We start from the raw sequence: 19,199 nt of genomic DNA on the forward strand, positions 1-19,199 counted from the left end.
TGCTTTGATTTGTTCCTTGGAGTAGCCCTGTAAAGGAAAACAAATAGACAAACAGGAGACAAAAACACACAAACACACAAACAAATAACACAAACAAACAAAAACAAAAACCTAAAGACTAAAAACAAAAAAAACCCCAAAACACTGACTAAAGTAAAGAAGAGGGCAGAGGCAGTGCTAATGGAAGAGAACATACAAGGAGAGAAATGACAGGAGGAGTGGGGAGCGTGGGGGCGGGGGGGGGGGGAGAAAAGATAAACATTGATTAGACAGAGAGGTAAAAGGCTTAATCCAGATGGAGAGAAAGGAAAATAAAGAAGGAGGCAGGGAAAAGGAAACAGATAAAGTTACTCAGACAGAGAAACGATATTGCTTGATTATTCCAGAGAGAGAGAAAGGAGTGTAAATAAGGAGGTGTAGAACATGTATCAAGACAATGGATTAAATATGTCTGTTTAGACAGGCAATAACCAGAGTAACCAGCCTAGGGCATGGAAGAGATAAGGAGGAGAAATGGGGGGGGGGGATGGAGAATATATCTATATATCCAGAATTGACCTAGAGTTAATCCAGGCAATGCTGCGTCGCTTGTCGGGAGTAGTTGTCTGCAGGGTCTGTGCTGCTGTGGTGGATACGCAGTTACCCAGCACAAAGGGGCATGGTTTGGCATAATCTGGACCCACCTCCACTCTGGGCCCCAGTACTGATCCCTGAGGCCCCACCTTGGTGGTGGTGGTGTGTGGAATGGTGATCCCCCAGTCTCTTCTCCACGGAGCTGGACCCGATGGACTCTGTTTGAGTCATCCTTATTGTGCCGAGGGCACAGGTGGGGAGGTCCTTCTCGCTCCACCAACTCCCGTGACCCTATGCTTGACTAGGATTCAAAGTCCCGCTCTGTGCACTCTGGCATTGGGGAAGCGCCTCTCAGTGTGACGGATATGTGGTCCTGGCTGGCTTTGTCTGTGCCCCTGCACTTCAGGGAGGACAGCCTTCTCCTACTGGGGACCAAGAGCCACCACCTTCGCCACGAGCCCCCGGGGTGGCAGACACAGGCAGGCTTTGTCTTTTCCCACAGCACTCCAGAGAGATGGCAGCCTTTTCCTCCTGCAGACTGCACCCTTGGCCCAGCCACTGTGCCCAGGAGTGGCAGACACAGGCAGATTCTGTACTATCACATAGCCCTCCAGGGAGGGAACCACTTCCTCCAACTGAGGACTGAGCCCCTGACCTACCACCACACCCAGGCTCCCCTCCTCTCCAGGTGCACCAACAGGGAGCCAGCTCCAGTCCAAAGAAAGCCCTGCAGTTAGAGATCGGATCCCTCTCTGTCTCAATCCCTGGACTTTCTCCTGTCCAGATACGGTCCTGCACTTCCCTAGCTGCTCTTTCTTTTCCCTTTGTCTCTCCGTTGAAGGGAGTGCCTCCGCTCCGTGCCCATGTGGCTGTTTTTTATCTCCCCCAGTTTGCAGTTACCCACCTATCTTCTTTCCAGCTTCCCCATTTTCTTCCTAGTAGATTCAGTCTCTTTTCCTCCCAGGCTCTGGTGTTCAAAGTCCTTTGGCTTCTGCACTTCTTTGTTTGAGAGTGGCAGGAAGAATGGGTCCCCCTACTTCTCTGCCATCTTGGCCTAGCTGAGGTTCTTTCTCTCCAACTCTCTTGAATGTCCTGGCTCCTCCAGCGTCTCTTGCTGGATTTCTCTCATGGTCTTTGGAGACTGGGGAGAAAAGAGAGGGAGGGAATTCTAGTCATGGGGATCAATTTGAGTGGGCTCCGCTTGGTCGAGTTGCTTTTCCAGGGACTAACACTTTCCAACAGCCCTCCCAGGTGGGGCTCTCTGTTGTGCTAGATCATCACTTCAACTTGATCTTTAGATAATAATTAAGACTTGGAAATTTGGTCAATGAATAAATGCTGTTTCTAACCCAGATACCTCCTTCCAGGTATTTGCACCTCAAGCCGGGCAGCTGTGACCACAATGTGGCTCAGAGGTACTATTTGAAGTAGCTGCTCCTTTGATGTTTAGTCAAATGGCCTAGAAGAGCTGGCCATTGTAGGAACCTGCGTGCCACACCTGCCCTGGGCACCCCGCGCCCCCTGAGAATATCCATTCCGTGCCGTGTGCCCCCACCTCGCCTTCTGTCCCCATAGCAGAGTCTCCATGTTGACCATTGTGTTTGTCTTGTTCCTGACTATAGTCTCAGCTTGCTCTTCCCCTACAGTGGGGTGCATATGAGTGTGCTGAAGAAAGATGCCTTTCAAAGTTTGGCTAAGTCGGAGGGTGGGGAGCCTTTTCTGAAGGCCTCAGAAGCAGGCCTGTGGAGAAGAACCCTGTCTCCTAACACTCTGTGCTGCTCATTGCTGAAGATAAGCCAGCCTTGCCAGCTGCCTTTTCTCTTTGCAGGTTGGACTGGTATAATCTGGTCCCTGCATGGCTGAGACACCGGCAATCAGGGCTGCAGGCCAACGGCCAACACTTCATGCTGGAGGACTCCACCTTCTGGATCTTTGGGGGCTCTGTGCACTATTTCCGGGTGCCCAAGGAATACTGGAGGGACCGCTTGCTGAAGATGAAAGCCTGTGGCTTGAATACCCTCACCACGTGAGTGCTGCCCCCACCCCCGGCCGCCCCCCCCCCAGAGCTTTGGCATCTGTGGCATCTGTGTCCTGGGCTTCTTCTAGGCAGCCTAGCCTGTAGGTCTCCATCGTGTCAGGATGGGGGAGCACTGCCAGATCCTGGACCTGAGCAGTCCCTGAAGAGAATCTTTGTGCTAAGCTTTGTGAGGAAAAATATAGGAGGATCAGGTCATCCACACTCCTGCTTAGGTTTGCCAGCTATGACACCTTCCTTTTCCTCATCTGCACAGCACTCCCCACTAGTGCAGATGAGGAGACAGGATGGACGTAAGGTTTAGAGGCATAGAAAGAACAATGGTGTATACACGAAGGAATATAGTGAAGGAGGGGAGTGTAGGGGTGGAGGTGATTAAATTATCATATATATATATATATATATATATATATATATATATATATATATTTTAAACAAGCACTCCACCCCCCAATTTATTTAGCAAATGAGTGTGATCTTTTTCAAAATAGCTTCCTAAGGAAGTTCTCATCACCTTTCAGCATTCCTGTTTAGAATTATCTTCAGAGCACTATGGCTTCCAGTCTAGCACTGACCACAAGGACAGGCACATGATAGGCACTCAGTACAATGTTGAATATGTGAATCAGTTAAAAATATGCTCAGTTGTGAAGAATCTTATCATTCTGTGGATTTATTTTTCAAAACTGCCAAAAGATAGTTGGATCCAAGTCTATGAAATAAAGTGGGTTATATCAGGCTGGACTATTCTATTTTCAGGAAAACATATGTGATTACAGATCAAGGATGTGGATTTTCTTGGGTGGTTTGTTGAAGCAGCTCTGAAGATAATTTCTAAAAAGAATTACAGGAATGTTCTGGGCTATAACAGCACAGTTGAAACACATGTATATAATTTTCCAGAAGGATTACTTAAAAGGATCCATTTATTTGTGTATGTAAGTTCTGATCCTGAGGGTACATTCACACATCACAGGACTCCTGAAGCTGGTGGGAATATTGTAGGCTAAGCATCTTGCATTATAAAATCTGAGTAATGTGTATTTCCTTAAATGTGGAGCTCCTGAGTCTCACTTCCCTCAATTCCAGGGGCTCCACTGGAAGTCAGGGGTGGGTGGGAGTCCAGGAGAGGAGCAGCTGTGTTACTATCATATATCCCTTGAGTTGGGCCCCTTGAAGAACTTACTTTATTTCCTTATCTTCTCTTTAGAAGATAAGGAAAGAGTTATTTGAAATTCTGGTTGCTTCAGTAAAAACAGGACTGATCAGAGGTTTCCTCTTACCTTACTTCTAACTTACTCTCTTAGAAAGTTACCTTTTCTCCACCAGCTGATAAAGAGAGAACAGGAGACATGGGGAGGGAAGGAGGAACGTGGGGGAGTGCATGCTCAAGCTGACCTGTGATCACATCTTATGCTTCACCCAAATCTTACTGGCCTTCTCTCCCTTCTCCTAAGGAGATGAGTTGTTAGCCACCCAGGGACTGGCCCTGGATACTCTAAGGTCCCTAGATCTCCTCAGTTAGCTCTTGGTTCCAGTCCTGATACCATTAAAACAATGTGCCTAAGAAATACATCTTCGACCATCATAATGGGTTTTAGGGATAAAGAAGGTAATCTGGAAGATGAAGTGGAATAAATGAAAAGCTCATTCCTGTAATTATCTTCTATTATAGCTATGTTCCATGGAATCTCCACGAGCCAGAAAGAGGCAAATTTGACTTCTCTGGGAACCTGGACCTGGAGTAAGTGCTGTCACTGCTTCTGTGGCATGGCCTAAGGCTGGGAGGCAAAGAGGTGGCCCCTTGGGTTGGTCAGGAATCAAAGGGCCATCTCCATTCTGCATTGAGAACCAGAGACAGCCTGGGGTCTGGAGCCTTGTTCTCAGGACCCAAATGCTCTCCAGACATGAACCTGTTACTCTCAGGGTCTGAGTTTGCCTCCTCTGAGCTCAGACCTTTTCATTGCAGCTCAGAGGTATCAATCTCCAGTGTCTGCCCTGTTCTGTAGTGTGGTCCAGCACCTGGGCTGGGACAGAGCTTACCCATGTAGGGTAGCAAGACTGTTGGGGTCAGGTTCACTGTTAGGAACACCCTCCACCCCCCACCCCCCCACACACACCGTATCTTGTCTGATGTCCTTGGTCCTCATGCCCCCAGTAGAACTATGCAGAAGGTACTGGGCTGGGGGCAGGGGAGAACCCAGCTCACAGGGCGTCTGAAAGCAGGGAGGGGAGGAGCCAGGTAGATCCACCACCTTGTGATGTGTGCCAGGCTCATCCCCACCCTCCCCCCCTGATGTCTTGAGAGCTGCTAACACTGACCTCCCTAGGGCCTTTGTGCTGATGGCTGAAGAGATCGGGTTGTGGGTGATTCTGCGTCCAGGCCCCTACATCTGCAGTGAGATCGACCTCGGGGGCTTGCCCAGGTGAGCGGGGCTGTGAGGGGCTGTGGCTTGAGCTGTCCTGTGTGCTTGTGCAAAATGCTAATCACAAAGGTAGGTTTAATTTTGCTATTGAAGTATATTTTTCATTCTGTACTGAAACACCATTCAGAATAAGTGGGACCTAAAGGGAGCCATTTTAAATGATGTTACTTTATCTTAATAAAGTATTAGAGAAACAAATTATTGTTTTTATGTTTTATCTTAAAATTTAAGGCTTTAATGAGTTATGTTAGAATGTGTAGTCTCCACTGAGGTCAGTAGAGTGCTCTGTGGCTGGAGTAGAAATCTGGGCAGTAATCACCTGGTACCACATTCATTCCTTGTCCTCATCATTGTGATTAATTTTCAGCAAAAAGACTTCCTTGTTAATAGGGGGTAATCTCTCCCATCCTCACAGTGTTCCAGATGGTTAGATCAACTCTCTCCTATACCATGCCACCCCAAGAGGGAAGAAGGCTGGTCCTGTTTGCCTCGTGGTCTCCTTTGGGAATGGCCTCTCCCTGTAACACAGCTACTAGCCCAGGCTTTGTTTTCTCTCTTTTCTCCAGTTCCACCCAGCCCTTCCCTAGGGATCCCAGGCAGGCTCTGTCTCCATCTCCTTTGCTCTCCAGGATGACTTCTCTGTCTCTGTGCTGTTCAGCTTGGCAAGAGTGCCCTTGACAAGGCCATGCACACAGCCAGAGTGCCCTCCCCCTGCACCTAGGGATTAGAAATCTGTGTGTCAGTGATGTCCTCAGGCCCAGCCAGAGCTGCCAGGAGGACAGGATTTAAGTGTTAGCTCAGAACAGCAGGAGCTCCAGCACTCAGTCCTTCTCCTGGGCAGCATTGTCCACTCAGGTCCTGGCATCGAGGATGGGCATGTGGGCACACCCCAGGGAGGCCCAAACAGGCAAAGACCCAGTGGTGATGAGAAGCTAGACCTGGTTTAGGTGAGAGGGAGGGTAGAGGTGTCAGTCTAAAGGAAGCTGCTCTCTCCTCCTGCATTTTTACCTAACATCAATTGATAATTTTCTGACCTTGTTCAGGACTTCCAACTTAGGATGTGAAGCATTAGACCCTTTTTAAGAAAATATAAGTGTTTTACTTAGAATTTCAAGTGAGAAGGAAGAGTTCCTAACTCTGGAACAAATGATCTGGGTTCACCTGGGAAATGTGATCACAAGGGACAGGCTGTGGGAAGAACTAATCTCGCTCTGCAGCTCCTCCTCTGAACTAAGCTCTGAAGAGCTGTGGAGGCTGATGTTAATGAGTCACAGGGTCAGCGTGGAGAGCAGCAGATGGATGGATGGACAGGAATGAGAAGTGGATTAGCCTCTCATGACCTCCATGTCAGGCTTAGTTTTCTGGGAGACACCAGAAAGTTGCATCTGGTCCCAGTGATTCTTTAACCCTTTTGGCTTTACCCCTTTGTAATGAGATTTTAGAGTAAATGCTTCCATGCTGGGCCTTGAATTCAGTGAGAAGATTTTCTCACTCTGACTGGCAGCCAGACCATAGCCATAAAGCTCGAAATAAAATCCCTAGCAGTGCTGGTGTCTTTTGGTAGGGAAACAAGTGCAGAGTGCAGGTCTTGAGTTCTGGCAGTGTTTGCCCCTGAATCTGTTTGCACAATCTCCTGCCTTCCTGGCTGAGTGGAGGTGGTGGGGTGGGAATTGTCTTGCTTACCCCCAGCACTCTGAAGCCACTGCTTTTCTCCCCACCATCTCCTGCCAAGAGAAACTCATAAACAGTGCAACTAATTCCCACCCCCCTTTTATTCAAGCTGGTTACTCCAAGACTCTGGCATGAGGCTGAGAACAACTTACAAGGGCTTCACCGAAGCAGTGGACCTTTATTTTGATCACCTGATGTCCAGGGTGGTGCCACTCCAGGTAAAAGCAAGGAGACTCTTCTTGGAAGTTCAGCTATTTTCCTACTGGAAGTAAACAGTCCTAGGTTAGCTCTCAGACAAAGGGCTCCCAGTTCCTTTCAATACAGAACACATTCCTCCCCACTGCCTGAGATCTATAATTGGAGGGGTTTGCAATAGTTGTCTTTTAAAAGATGTATTTCAATATTGTTTTAGGTGGTTCAGTGCTGAAGAGATAGGCACAAGGGCTTACATTATTCCACACAATGTCCGATGTGATGTCTTATTCTGAAAAACCCACTGATTGGCATCCCAATAGTGGCTCAGTTCTTTGTGAAAAAGAGCATAAATGGATAGGCCCTTACCTGTAATACACGGGACTTTTTGTAGTTATAAAATTACAATTGATGACTTTTCAAGGTACATCTTTCTGCTATCAAAAAGGTGCTGTATGGTGCATATTTCATTCAATAAGTGATAAAAATCAATTTTGGGAAGAAATTATCTTATTGCATGTAATATTTGGAAGCAATAAAAAAGCAGGAATGGGAATAATTAATAGTTTATGTAAAAATAAGAGTCATGCTGAGAAATTAGTACAATAAAAAATTAGTACATCAATAAAAATTGCTCTTCAGTCAATGGTTTGTAATGTTCACAGCACACATAGATCAAAGGAACTACTTGATCATCTGTAGGGTAGACAAATAAAACACTGGGTACTAAGTTAAATTTGAACTTCAGATAAACAAGGAATATGTTTTAGTATAAATATATCCTAAATGTTACATGGGACATACTTACATTAAAAATATTCATAATTTATATAAAAACTTATTCATTATATATTCACGTATAACTGGCTATCTTGTATTTTTATTTCTTAAATCTGGAAGCCCTAGTAATGAAAGAAGCAACAAGCCAGGAAGTTTTTGGCCTACATTTTTATAAGGAAGATGGAATTACTGAGATGATTCAGCAGGTTGTAGTAGATTGGTGGAGGTAGAGGTTTTAGGGAAGGTGGTTTTAGGGAAGGTCATGCCAGGAGTATGGCTTAGAAGCATTCTTAAATATGGAAATGATGTACTAGACCTTTCTTTAAAAAAGCATTTTCTGAGTATAACATAATTATTTTATTTTTATTATGGTAATTTTGTCATAATATAAATTTTACCTAACATAAAAATTACCATTCTAACCATTTTTAAGTGGTTTTAAGTTCACTGGTATTAAGTACATTCACATTGTTGTGCAAACATTACCACCATCCATTTCCTGAACTTTTTCAGCTTCCCAAACTGAAACTCTGCATCCATTAAATATTAACTTCCTATCTCCCCTCTCCATAACCCCTGCCAACCACCATTCTACTTTCTGTTTCTATGAAATTGACCACTGTAGGTACCTCATATAAGTAGAATCCTGTAATACTTGTCCTGTTATGTCTGGCTTCTTTCATTTGTCATAATGTCTTCAACATTCATTTGTGTTGTAGTAGGTGTCAGAATTTCCTTACTTTTTAAGACCTAATAATAATCTATTGTATCTCTGGACCACATTTTGCTCATCCATTCATTCATCAGTGGACACCTAGGTTACTTTTGTCTATTGTGAATAATGTGGCTATGCTAGTTAATCTCACTAAAGCTTTGCCAATTTTGTTAATCTTTTCAAAGAACTAACTCTTGGGTTTTTTTATTTTTCTCTATTTTTAAATCTCTTTTTATCTCTGTTCTAACCTTTGTTATTTCCTTCCTCCTTAAACCTTTAAGTTTAGCTTCTCTTTCCTAGTTCATTAAGGTGAAAAGTTAGATGTTGACTTCATCCCATAACTTTATGTTGAATTTTTATTTTCATTCGACTCAAGATATATCCTGATTTTCCCATTATTTCTTCTTTGGGTTACTGGTTGTTTTTTAAGAGTGTGTTGTTTAATTTCCACATATTCATGGAATTTGAAATTTGAATTTTTCAGTGTTCTTTCTGCTGTTGGTTTCTAGTTTCATTCTACTGTGATTGGAAAATATGCTTTGAATGGTTTCAATCTTTTAAAAGTATTAAAGCTTCTGTTGTGGCCTAAAATATGATCTCTCCTGGAGAAGAATGTTCCATGTGTACATGAGAAAAATGTGTATTGTGTCATTGGATGGAGTGTTTATATATGTGGATATGGTACATTTGGTCTATAGTGTTGTTCAAGTCCAAATCTATGTCTTTTTATTGGGGAGTTTAAACATTTACATTTAAGGAAGTTACTATTAGGGAAGCATTTATTTTGGCCATTTTGTTATTTGTTTTCTGTATGTTTTGTAGCTTTTTTTCTCCCTTATTTCCTCTATTACTACCTTCCTTTGTATTTAGTTGATTTTTCATAGTGACAAGTTTTGATTCCTTTTTCATTCATTTTTGTGTATATTCTATAGATATTTTCATTGTGGTTACCATGAAGATTACAAATACTGTCCTAAAGATATGATGTTCTATTTTATATTGATGTCAACTAAACTTTAATCACACATACAATCACAACTACTCCTTTACAGCTCAACCTTGCTGTATGTTATTGATGTCACAAGTCACATATTTATATATTGTGTACTCATTAATCTAGATTAATAATTATTTTCATGCATTTGTCTTTTAAATCCTGTTAAAAAATAAGAAGTAGATTTATAAACTAAAATTAGAATAATACTGGTTTTTACATTTTTAAAATATATTTACCTTTACAGGAGAACCTTATATTTTCAAGGGGCTTCAAGTCACTGTGTGGCATCTTTTCATTTCAATTTGAGGGACTCTGTGTAGCATTTCTCATAACTCAAGTCTAGTGGTATCAGATTCCCTCAACTTTTACTTGTATGAGTATGTCTTAACTTCTTCCTCATTGTTTAAGGACAGTTTTGCTGGATACAGAATTCTCAGTTGATAGTTTTTTTTCCCCTTCAGCACTTTGAATATATCATCCTTCTGTCACTGCCCTGCCAGATTTCTGGTGAGATATCCACTGATAGTCTTATTGGGGATCCTTTGTATGTTTCAAGTTGCTTTTCTCTTGCTCCTTTCAAGAATCTCTTTTTGTCTTTGGCTTTGATGGTTTGATTGTAATGTGCCTTAGTGTTGTCTCTTGGTTAATGCTACTTGGAGTTCACCGAAGCTTCTTGGATTTGTATACCCATGTCCTCTCAAATTTGAGAGGTTTCCAGCCATTAATTTTTCAAATAATCTCTCTGCCCCTTTTCTTTCTTCTTTTTGGAATTTCCACAATGAGTATTTTTGTCTGCTTACTGATGTTGCATAAGCCCCTCAGGTTTTGTTCCCTTTTCTTCATTCTCTCTTTTTGTTCTGTAGACTGAATAATTTCAAATGACTTGTTTTCAAGTTAGCCCATTCTTTCTTCTTCCTGTTTGAATCTGCTGTTGAACTTCTATGGTGAATTTTTTCTAGTCAGATATATTTTTCAGCTCCAGAAATCTTGTTTCTTATATTTTATAGTTTCTCTATCTGTATTGATATTCTCACTTTGCTGATATAGCATTTTCCTGATCTCTTTGTCCATGTTTTTCCTTAGCTCATTGAGCATATTTATGGCGATTGTTTTAAAATCTTTGTCTATTAAGTGTGTGCATTTCTTTAGAGATTTACTTTATTCCTTTGAATGAGCTGTATTATCCTGTTTCTTTGCCTTGTGTTTTTGTTGTTGTTGAAAATTGGACATTTGAAACAACAGTCACCTCTCATAGTCTTTGCAGACTTGTGGGGAACATCTTCACTATTTGGTGGGCTCCTACACATTAAGATAAGCATAGGGTTATGGCTCCAGATCTTCTCAGATGTTTCCTGGGTATGTGTCTAGTCTGGCCTGTGTGTGTGTGCCTTTCCCCAAACCCCTGCCTCCAATTTTCCCTGGCTGCTTTTACATGTCTTAATTTTCCAAAGAGTCTCACCCCACCTTCCTTTGTGGCCTTAGATGTTCTATCATATTCCTCTGCCTATAATCCCTTGCACAGGCATATATGAGTCTGTAGAACCTCTGAAATTTTCACATGCTGTGACCTCCACTGCCTTGTGTTGCTTTTAGCCTGAGGTCCAAACTATGCCAACATTTGCTGTCTGAGCTCCAAATCAGATGAGACAGAAACTAGTCTACTGGGCAGCCCACAGACAAGTGGGCTACAAACAAGTTCCATTTTGCTCCTTTTGTCCTGAGGGAAGGAACTGGGAATTAGATTGATCTTTTGGGATTATGCCACACTGTGCCAGGGAGGAGGTTGGGCAAGGATGAGCAAAAACACCAAGATATTTCCTATCATTTTAAACATGTGTTTTTCTTCATTTGCTTAAACATTTAACTAGTTTCCAGACCAGTTAATAAAATAAAGTTATTTTATTTAGTCTTTAATTGTTTGATGTTTCCATAGGGAACCAGGGCCTGGAACTCCCTACTTTCTCTGTGTCTTACTGACATCACTCTCAATTATATAATCAAATCTTTTGAGACTTTTGCTTCCAAATGGAATATTTTGCTGCTAATGGGTGAGAAGTATGATGAAATTAGATAGTACAGCTTCCACTACAAATTCAGCTTCTGATTGTTTATCTCTTTCTCCAGTACAAGCATGGAGGCCCCATCATTGCTGTGCAGGTGGAGAATGAATATGGTTCCTATAACAGAGACCCCGCCTATATGCCTTACATCAAGAAGGTAAATATCAGATCTTTATTTCTTCATATTCCTTCCTCTGGAATGTAGTATGGGCTGTGATGTGACATGTTGGTCTAGTACTTTTCTCATATTAATACCACATTTATTAGTGAATCCTTTCACCATACTTTTATTTCAGTGAGGTCATCACTTATTTACTTTTTATTGAGTCTAATTGGGGGTTGCAGTACACACATGGGGTTGCAGTGGCTGAGAATAAAGGGATGGACTTAATTGAGTGTGAGGATTAGTGAAGTCTCCCTGTAAAGGCTGCCCTCATTCCAGCATCTAAAGCAAGGGTTCCCAGCTTCGTCTGTACATTCACTTTAAAAATCCCTATGCCCAAACCATATAGCATATCAATTAAATAAGAATCTCTGGGGTGGTCCTCAGACATCTGATTCCAATGTGTGTGTGAGTTTGAGAACCATTGATTTAATGTATGGGAGATCAGAGAAGGGCTGGGCTAGATGACACTTTAAAGAACAAGCCTATCTGGTTTCTGTTACTTAGTAGCTGAGACCTTGAGAAAAGGCCTTTATTTTTCTAAACCTCCATTTTCTATTCTTTGAAGTGGGGATAATGAGAGAATTTGCCTCTCTGAATTGTGCGCGTGTGTGAGATCACTTGGCTCAGGATTGTTCTAGGACTGTTCTCAGTAAGTAGTCAATAAATAAGACTTTGATAGATCATTGGCAGTGGTTATAGAGGAAACATTGAGGAAATGTTAAGTGGCCTCAGGGAATCCACCTAATTAAAGCTGCTTTAGCTTTGGCCCATGATGTCAGCATCTCTTCTACTGTCATAGGCAGATTCATTTTCTGTCTGGAAATTACTTCAGTCCCTGCATGTAGGTAGAATGAGCTCAAGCACTCCTGCTTATAGGATTTCATCTACTCTTGCTCCCTTTTTGTCTCTTGCAGAAAGCCCCATGTAGGGAGCAAGGCTGTCTCCAGAAAGAGGCATTCCCAAAATCAGGAAGGGGAGAGTTCCACCCTGATAATCAAACCCAACTGCAGACTTGATTAGACCACACCTCCAGCTTCCTCTTTGCCTTTGAATTAGCTAGAAAGATCCCAACGAGGGTGCAGGACAGGAGAGCTTCTTGCATTATAACTCTTTCCCTTGGACTATCTCTTGAATGCTGGAGCTTCTCCAGCAGGTGTTTACTGAGTCCTGAGCTGCAGAGAAGAGCTCTGCTGATGGTGTGGAGAGGAGAATTCAGTTGTTAAGGGGCTTCTCCTGCTCAGTCAACACCTCCCTGGTGTCTGGGGAAGGTACCATATGTGAGACAGATGGACAAAAAGAAGCTGCAGCACACACCCCTGTCATCCTGAGCTCTTGCTCTCAAGCAAGAGCTCCCAGCACCCCTCCTGAGCTGCCATGCAGCTTCTTCTGGGTGTAATGGACATGTGGACACCATCAGCATAGGATGACCTTGGGTAAGTCACCTCACCTTTCTGAGCCTTAGCCTCATCATGTGTTCAATGGAGACAAGAATGCTTTCTCTAAGGCTGTTCTGGGAATGAAATGAGATTATAGACACAAGACCCTGAACTCTGCTTGGCAGATCACTGGTCGTCAGGAAACAGTAATAGTAATTACCCCTTACAGTGTGCAGTCAATAGATTGATGGCCATGAAAAGTCAAGTGCAACTAGTACAGCTGTAAAAGATGGTTACACCCTCTCAACCCACATGATGCTATATGTATAAGGTACAAACAAAGGCAAAGCCTGTTACATATCAGCAAATGACTGGCTAGAGAGTTGTGAGGTGGTAGGTCCAGGGCTTTTAATAAACATCTTATCTTACCTAATGGATTGAACTTCTGTGGCTTCTGTTGTCCCTGAGAATTAGGGCCCACTCTGCTCTTTCCTTACTTGCATCAGGTTTAGATATGAACATTATGCACCCCAGGGATTATCTCTCTGCCTCACCTGTTTCCCAAAGAATTTGGTTGAAATAAGCAATCTTATAAAAATATCTGCATGTTAAATTATAGGAAAGTTCCCCTTGCTGGGGTTTCTAATCCAAAAAAGCCCATAGGCCTAAAGCAGAGCCTTTCAAGGTGGGCAGACTCTAGATTCAAGTCCATACTGGCTCACTTGCTCTGTATCCCTTAACACTTTATCCAACCTCTCTGAGACTCTTCATCTGTACAGTTATTAAATGTGAGGATTGAATAGGCTAGTCTATGTAAAGTAATTAGCAGAAGGCCTGGCGTGACTGTAAGTGGTCCATAAGTGTTAGCAGTTATTTGGAGTGGTAAAATGGTTATTGCATCTCAACACAGTGTGTGTTCCTTCCAGTTCTTCATTTGATTTACAACCTGCAAGGAGTGCCTCCTGTTCTACTGGGCATGTGCAGCATGTCATAGGCATGTGGCTGGGGCATGGCGGTTGAACAGAGCCCACCCTGGCCCAGTGTGAGGAAGTGATGGGCTGCTTGCTTCTGGTATCAGGAAGGCCTGACCCACTTGTAGAGCCCTGTAGTCAGCTGCTAGGTGACAGCATAGCATCTGGCCCTGCCGAGCTGCCCTCTGTTCCTAGATGGGAACAGAGCACCAGCCAGACCTGACACCTTGCCAGATCTGGGGCAGCCAAGAGATGTCAGAGTCTGATAGCCCTACCCCTGCCTCAGCTGGACTTCAGCTGATAGGAGCTTTGTTGAACATGGTGGGCACAGACAGGAGGGTTTCTGTCCATTTTCTGTGGAGAGGTAAATGCTTTATTTTGAATCTCTCCCTCTTTCTTTTCTGGCTGCCACCTTCCCAGCTGTGTGACATGGCAGGAGCTCTGAGGAGTGAATATTGACTTGTCTTCTTCCCCCCCATAGGCCTTGGAAGACCGGGGTATTGTGGAATTGCTCTTGACTTCAGACAACAAGGACGGCCTGCAAAAGGGAGTCATGGATGGAGGTGCCTACCTGGAGGCTGTGCAGGGATAGGGTGGGGGATCAGCACCCTGGCCTCACTGTGCACGCCCCCCTCCCCAAATGGCCTGAGCCACAAGTGGAGTTTCTCTGCTATCTGTGCTTCTCCTGTTTGCATGGCACTGGGCCCGAAGCTCTGGGCCTCAGAGGGTTGGAGGATCCATGTCACATGGATCTCTCTGGTCTCCCACTTCTGCTGAGCACTTACGCAGGACACTAACAGTGTTCTGCAGACTACAAGCTGGAAATGGTGAGTTGGTCATACTGGAAAGCGTCTGCATGTCTGCAGAGAGGGTGTCCTGTGAGGATGGCTTACTCAAACCCTGCCAAAATCGTGGAGATGGCTGACCACTGCCCAGGGGGTATGTAGCCCCTGCTGTGACAGCAACTGGCTGAGCAGCAAGTGTAGATGACCATGGTGGCTCTCCATCCAGCAGCATCCATCTCCCTGACTCTAACCTCTCTTCCTGTTACTGTAGATGTGCCGGCCCAGCTCCACCCTTGTGCACCAAGCCCTTTCTCCCTCAGCTACTCAAGGGCATTGCTCCAGGAGCTCCCTGCTTCTGCCCTCAGTGATCAGATTTTCTCTTTCTGTTTGATTATTCCCATCTGCATATCAACATGTTCTTTCTCTCTTCTTTATTTTTTAAAGTTTATGTATTTATTTTGAAGAGAGAGAGAGCGAGAGCGAGAGAGAGAGAGAGAGAGCGAGCACCTGTGCCCATAGGACAGGCAGAGAGAAAGGAGAGGGAGAATCCCAAGCAGGCTCCATGCTCTCAGCAGGGAGCCTGATGCGGGGCTCAAACTCATGAACCCCAGATCATGACCTGAGCCAAAAGCAAGAGTCAGATGCTTAACCAACAGAGTCACCTAGGCACCCCCATTTCTCTCTTCTAAAAGAAATCTCTTGACTCATTTCCCCATCCAAAGCCTGTTGTGTTTCTCTGCTCCCCTTTCAAGAGCTCTCCCCATGTCCATGCTCACTGCCCCCCCAGGCCCTTTCCCCTCCTCTCTCTTAAACCATGGGAACCACATTACCACCCTCACCATTCCACTGCCACTGCTCTTTTTGAGATCGCCAGTGACCTCATGTTATAAATTTAAGCGTTCATCCTCATTGCCTCTGACTTCTCTGATTTTACTTATCAGCAGCCATCAATCTCTTCCCTTTGAAATGTTTTCCACCCTTGGTGTCTGAGACCCAATTTCCTACTTTTTTCTCTGAACTCACAGGCTGCTCCTTCTTGGTATCTCCTGCTGGTCACATGTCTGTCTCCAAATTCTGATGTTTAAATTCTTTACTTCTCACCCTTTGGAATGAATTCTCTCCATACACTCAGTGCCCTGGTGGTGTCATCCAGGTGACTTTAAATCTGATCTGTGTGTTGATAACTGTGAGATGCTTGTTTCTGTCAGCAACCTTCCCTGAACTCCTGCCTCACGTGTGCATCTGCATACTGGGCACAGTGCCCAGGAAGGCTGCAGGTCTCAGTGGAACCAGCAGAGAACTGAACTTGTCTGTTTCCCTCCCAGAGTCCGCCCCACTTTTTAGTCTTCTTATTCTCAGTAAATTGCATCTCCATTTCCCCTAGTTGCCCTGGCCCTAAACTTTGTAGGCACTCTCAGACCTCTCCTTCTGTGTGCCTGACATACAGCCATCAGCAAATTCTTTTTATCTTTATCTTCAAATTTATCCAGATTCAAGTTTTAGCATCTGAACTGTTACCACTGTTCTCATATGCATTATTGCCACAGCACTGAACTAATGCTCCTTTTTACTGTTGACTCCTGCACAACTTTTTCTGAACATAGTATTTGAAAATGTCATTTGGATCACCTCATGCCTCACCTGAACTTCAGGTACATTCTGCCTTGCTGACAGTGAAGCACAAGCTATGAGAAAAACCTCCAGGGGCATCCTTTGACCTGTGACCTCTGTGATCTGGCCAGGTGTCTCCAGCTCCACCCTCCTGGCCTCCTACCTGTTCTTGGAACATACTGGACACCTCCAGCCTTCATGCAGATACCTGCATAGCTATTCCATTTCCTCCCGTTTTTCTCTGAGATCACCTCCAAGTGAGGTTTCCTCCAAACACCCAAGCTCCTCCTAGAGCTCCCCCGGCTCTTTGGGCCTGCTTTATTTGGCCTTCTAACATTCTGGGTAGTTTGTTTTATTTACCTGTCTCACTGCAGTGCTAAATTCCGTCTTGTTAGGCTGTACTTCTGTGCCTGGACACGGTTCGGTTCATGCTCTGCATAGATGATGGTGGTTGAAGGGCCTCTAATGAGCTGCCTGGTGCTTCCTGCGGGCTCCCACAATCGGCTTGCCCCTGCTGCAGTGCATGTCCCTTTCCAGTTCCTTCTTCGTCGCCCTCCCCTCCACTAGACTGAACAGATAGGGACTTTCATCTTTGCAGCCCTAGGCCAGCGCCGGCCAGCAGGGGGCCCCCAGGGCGTGACTGCTGGATGAATGAACAGAAGGCCCTTTCCCTAGACTATTGAGTTCCTCAAGGACCAGCAGCGATTCCCGCCATTTCCACGCGGTGGCACTGTCTCCTGTGACTACTTCCAAGGCCTCCGCGGGCCCGTGCCACTCGGTGGGGCCTAGGAGGAGCTGTGGCCAGTGCTGGGAAGGCAAGGCCCTTTGAAGGCTGGTGTACATTTTTAGCGTGTCGGCAGTGTGCTGAGCAAGGCCTCCGGTGCATTAGGGAGTCTCCCAGGCAGGTTGCTGGACACCATACCCTCTCTACGGCGCGCTCCTCCCCTCGCCCGCCCGCCAGGCCCCTTCTCCAGGCTATGCCCCCTCCATGCTCCTCCCCACGCCCCGCTGCGGCCCCTCCTTGCTCTCCCTGCCAACTCGGGCGCCGCCCCCGCGGTGCCCTTCTCTGCCTCACCCTGGCTCCGCCCCCGCCGTGCCCCTCCCGGTCCCACCCTCCGGCCCCGCCCTCGGCGTGCCCTTCCCGCCCCAACCCCGGCTCCGCCCCCGCCAAGCCCCTCCTGGTGTCTTCTAACTCCCTGACCTCCAGAGCCGTGCTTGCTGCCCAGAAAGACTTTTTTCAGTTAGTTAAAAATGTAATTAAAGTAAGACATTCACAAGGTGTAAAAATAAAGCCACAGAAGTGCGGCTTCCTCCTCCACTCCCCGTACGAGACCTGGGTCCGCAGCGTTCCTGGCGGTGTGGCTACGTCATAATTCTGGTTGGTTTCTTGGTGCCTGCATTACCACGTGGAAATGCCCTTCCCACCCGCTACGGTGCGAGCCATATTCTGGGCAGTATTTGTGAACTGGCTGACTTTCGGTTGCTTGGTTTTCACTTTCGGTGTAATTATCCTGTTTATTCTCTTTTCCTTTCAATTTTTTAAATCTCCCCCCCCCCTTTCTCTTTTTTTGTTTTTTTTTTTTTTTTAATTTAAGTTGACACACACATAGTTGACACACAATATTACATTAGTTTTAGGTGTCCCCCCCCTTCTCTTTTAAACAAACCTTTACCAAAGATCTTCCAAATTTCTGTCACACTGTGTTTCAAACATCTGTATATATCAGATTCTGTGTCAAGTCCGATGCGTCTGAGACCCCACTGCCCCTGACCTGATGGAGCTCTACCTGAGGCTGACCTCTGGTTCTCTCTGGAACTGTGAAGGCACTGTTCCCTGATTTTCTAGCGCCCGCTGTCACTGATGAGGTACAGGCACATTCTGTTTCCTGATCCTTCTTTTATATGTTCTCTGTGTATATTTTTTCCTTCCCATTTCTACAAAATTACAGGATTTTCCTTTATCCTTGGTATTCTGGTATTTCACAATGATGTTCTTTGGTGTGAGATTCTTTTCCTTTTGTGGCACTTTTGTGAGTCATTTGAATTGAAACAGTTGTGGTTGTTGTCAGTGGGACATCTAGTCAGTGCTTTCTTTCTTTCTTTTTTTTTTTTTTTTTTGATATGTTTTCCCTCTTTTTTCTGATCTTTTGGTCACTCCTGTTATTTGTAGATTGGGCTTTTATATCGATTATCTAAGTTGCTTGTCTTTTTGATTGATCTCTGCCCTTTAGTTCCATATTCTGGATGACTTCCTCAATTTCTGTCCTGTAATCTTTCTCTTATTTCCTGGATTTTATTTTCTTGAATATATTTCTTTTCTCAGGGCATACTTTTTTTTTTTTAACGTTTATTTATTATTGAGAGACAGAGAGACACAGAGCATGAGCAGGGGAGGGGTAGAGAGAGGGGGAGACACAGAATCTGAAGTAGGCTCCAGGCTCTGAGCTGTGAGCACAGAGCCTGACGCGGGGGTCGAACTCACAAACTGTGAGATCATGACCTGAGCCAAAGTGGGTTGCTCAACCAAGCCACTCAGATGCCCCAAGGACATACTTTTTAAATGGACAGTATCTTTCTTACCTTGCTTTGAGAATGTGCTACTTTTTTTTTTTTTTTTTTTTTTTTTTTAATACTTAACAGTTCTGCTCAATCTTCCACGAGGGGATTTTTCTCAATTGTTTGGCTCTTGTCTGAGCAGTTGAAGGAGGAGGCACTGAACAGCCACATGGCAATGAGTGCCAGGAGAGGCTGGGGCAGGGGTTGGGCCGGGGTGTGCTATTTAAAGGATGGAAGCCTTTAAATGTCAGTGTTTGGAGATAATCTCTTTAGCGCTTTTAAGTG

General features: G+C 44.7%; 1 protein-coding gene and 1 long non-coding RNA gene across 4 annotated transcripts in view; one reads left to right on the forward strand and one right to left on the reverse strand.

Annotated features, from left to right (window-relative positions):
• The window catches only part of GLB1L2 (galactosidase beta 1 like 2), a 54,338-nt gene that overhangs the window by 18,281 nt on the left and 16,858 nt on the right, over nucleotides 1-19,199 (forward strand). For 2 of the 3 annotated variants that reach the window (XM_040483592.1, XM_040483594.1), the window contains 7 exons: nucleotides 1,941-1,988; nucleotides 2,402-2,599; nucleotides 4,284-4,352; nucleotides 4,939-5,034; nucleotides 6,815-6,923; nucleotides 11,514-11,606; nucleotides 14,444-14,525. In XM_040483592.1, the coding sequence (XP_040339526.1) occupies nucleotides 1,941-1,988; nucleotides 2,402-2,599; nucleotides 4,284-4,352; nucleotides 4,939-5,034; nucleotides 6,815-6,923; nucleotides 11,514-11,606; nucleotides 14,444-14,525 (695 nt within the window). The remainder of the gene's footprint in view (nucleotides 1-1,940; nucleotides 1,989-2,401; nucleotides 2,600-4,283; nucleotides 4,353-4,938; nucleotides 5,035-6,814; nucleotides 6,924-11,513; nucleotides 11,607-14,443; nucleotides 14,526-19,199) is intronic. The other variant, XM_040483593.1, reaches the window with a different exon arrangement.
• Nucleotides 528-17,034, reverse strand: LOC121035666 (uncharacterized). The gene is made up of 3 exons (XR_005793014.1): nucleotides 16,719-17,034; nucleotides 6,858-6,967; nucleotides 528-1,714 (listed from the first exon to the last, which is right to left on the reverse strand). It is a non-coding gene; the product is annotated as an uncharacterized LOC121035666 (long non-coding RNA).

This window comes from Herpailurus yagouaroundi, unplaced genomic scaffold (assembly GCF_014898765.1).
Source record: "Herpailurus yagouaroundi ecotype Mexico unplaced genomic scaffold, PumYag 161, whole genome shotgun sequence".
Classification (NCBI taxonomy): Eukaryota; Metazoa; Chordata; class Mammalia; order Carnivora; family Felidae; genus Herpailurus; species Herpailurus yagouaroundi.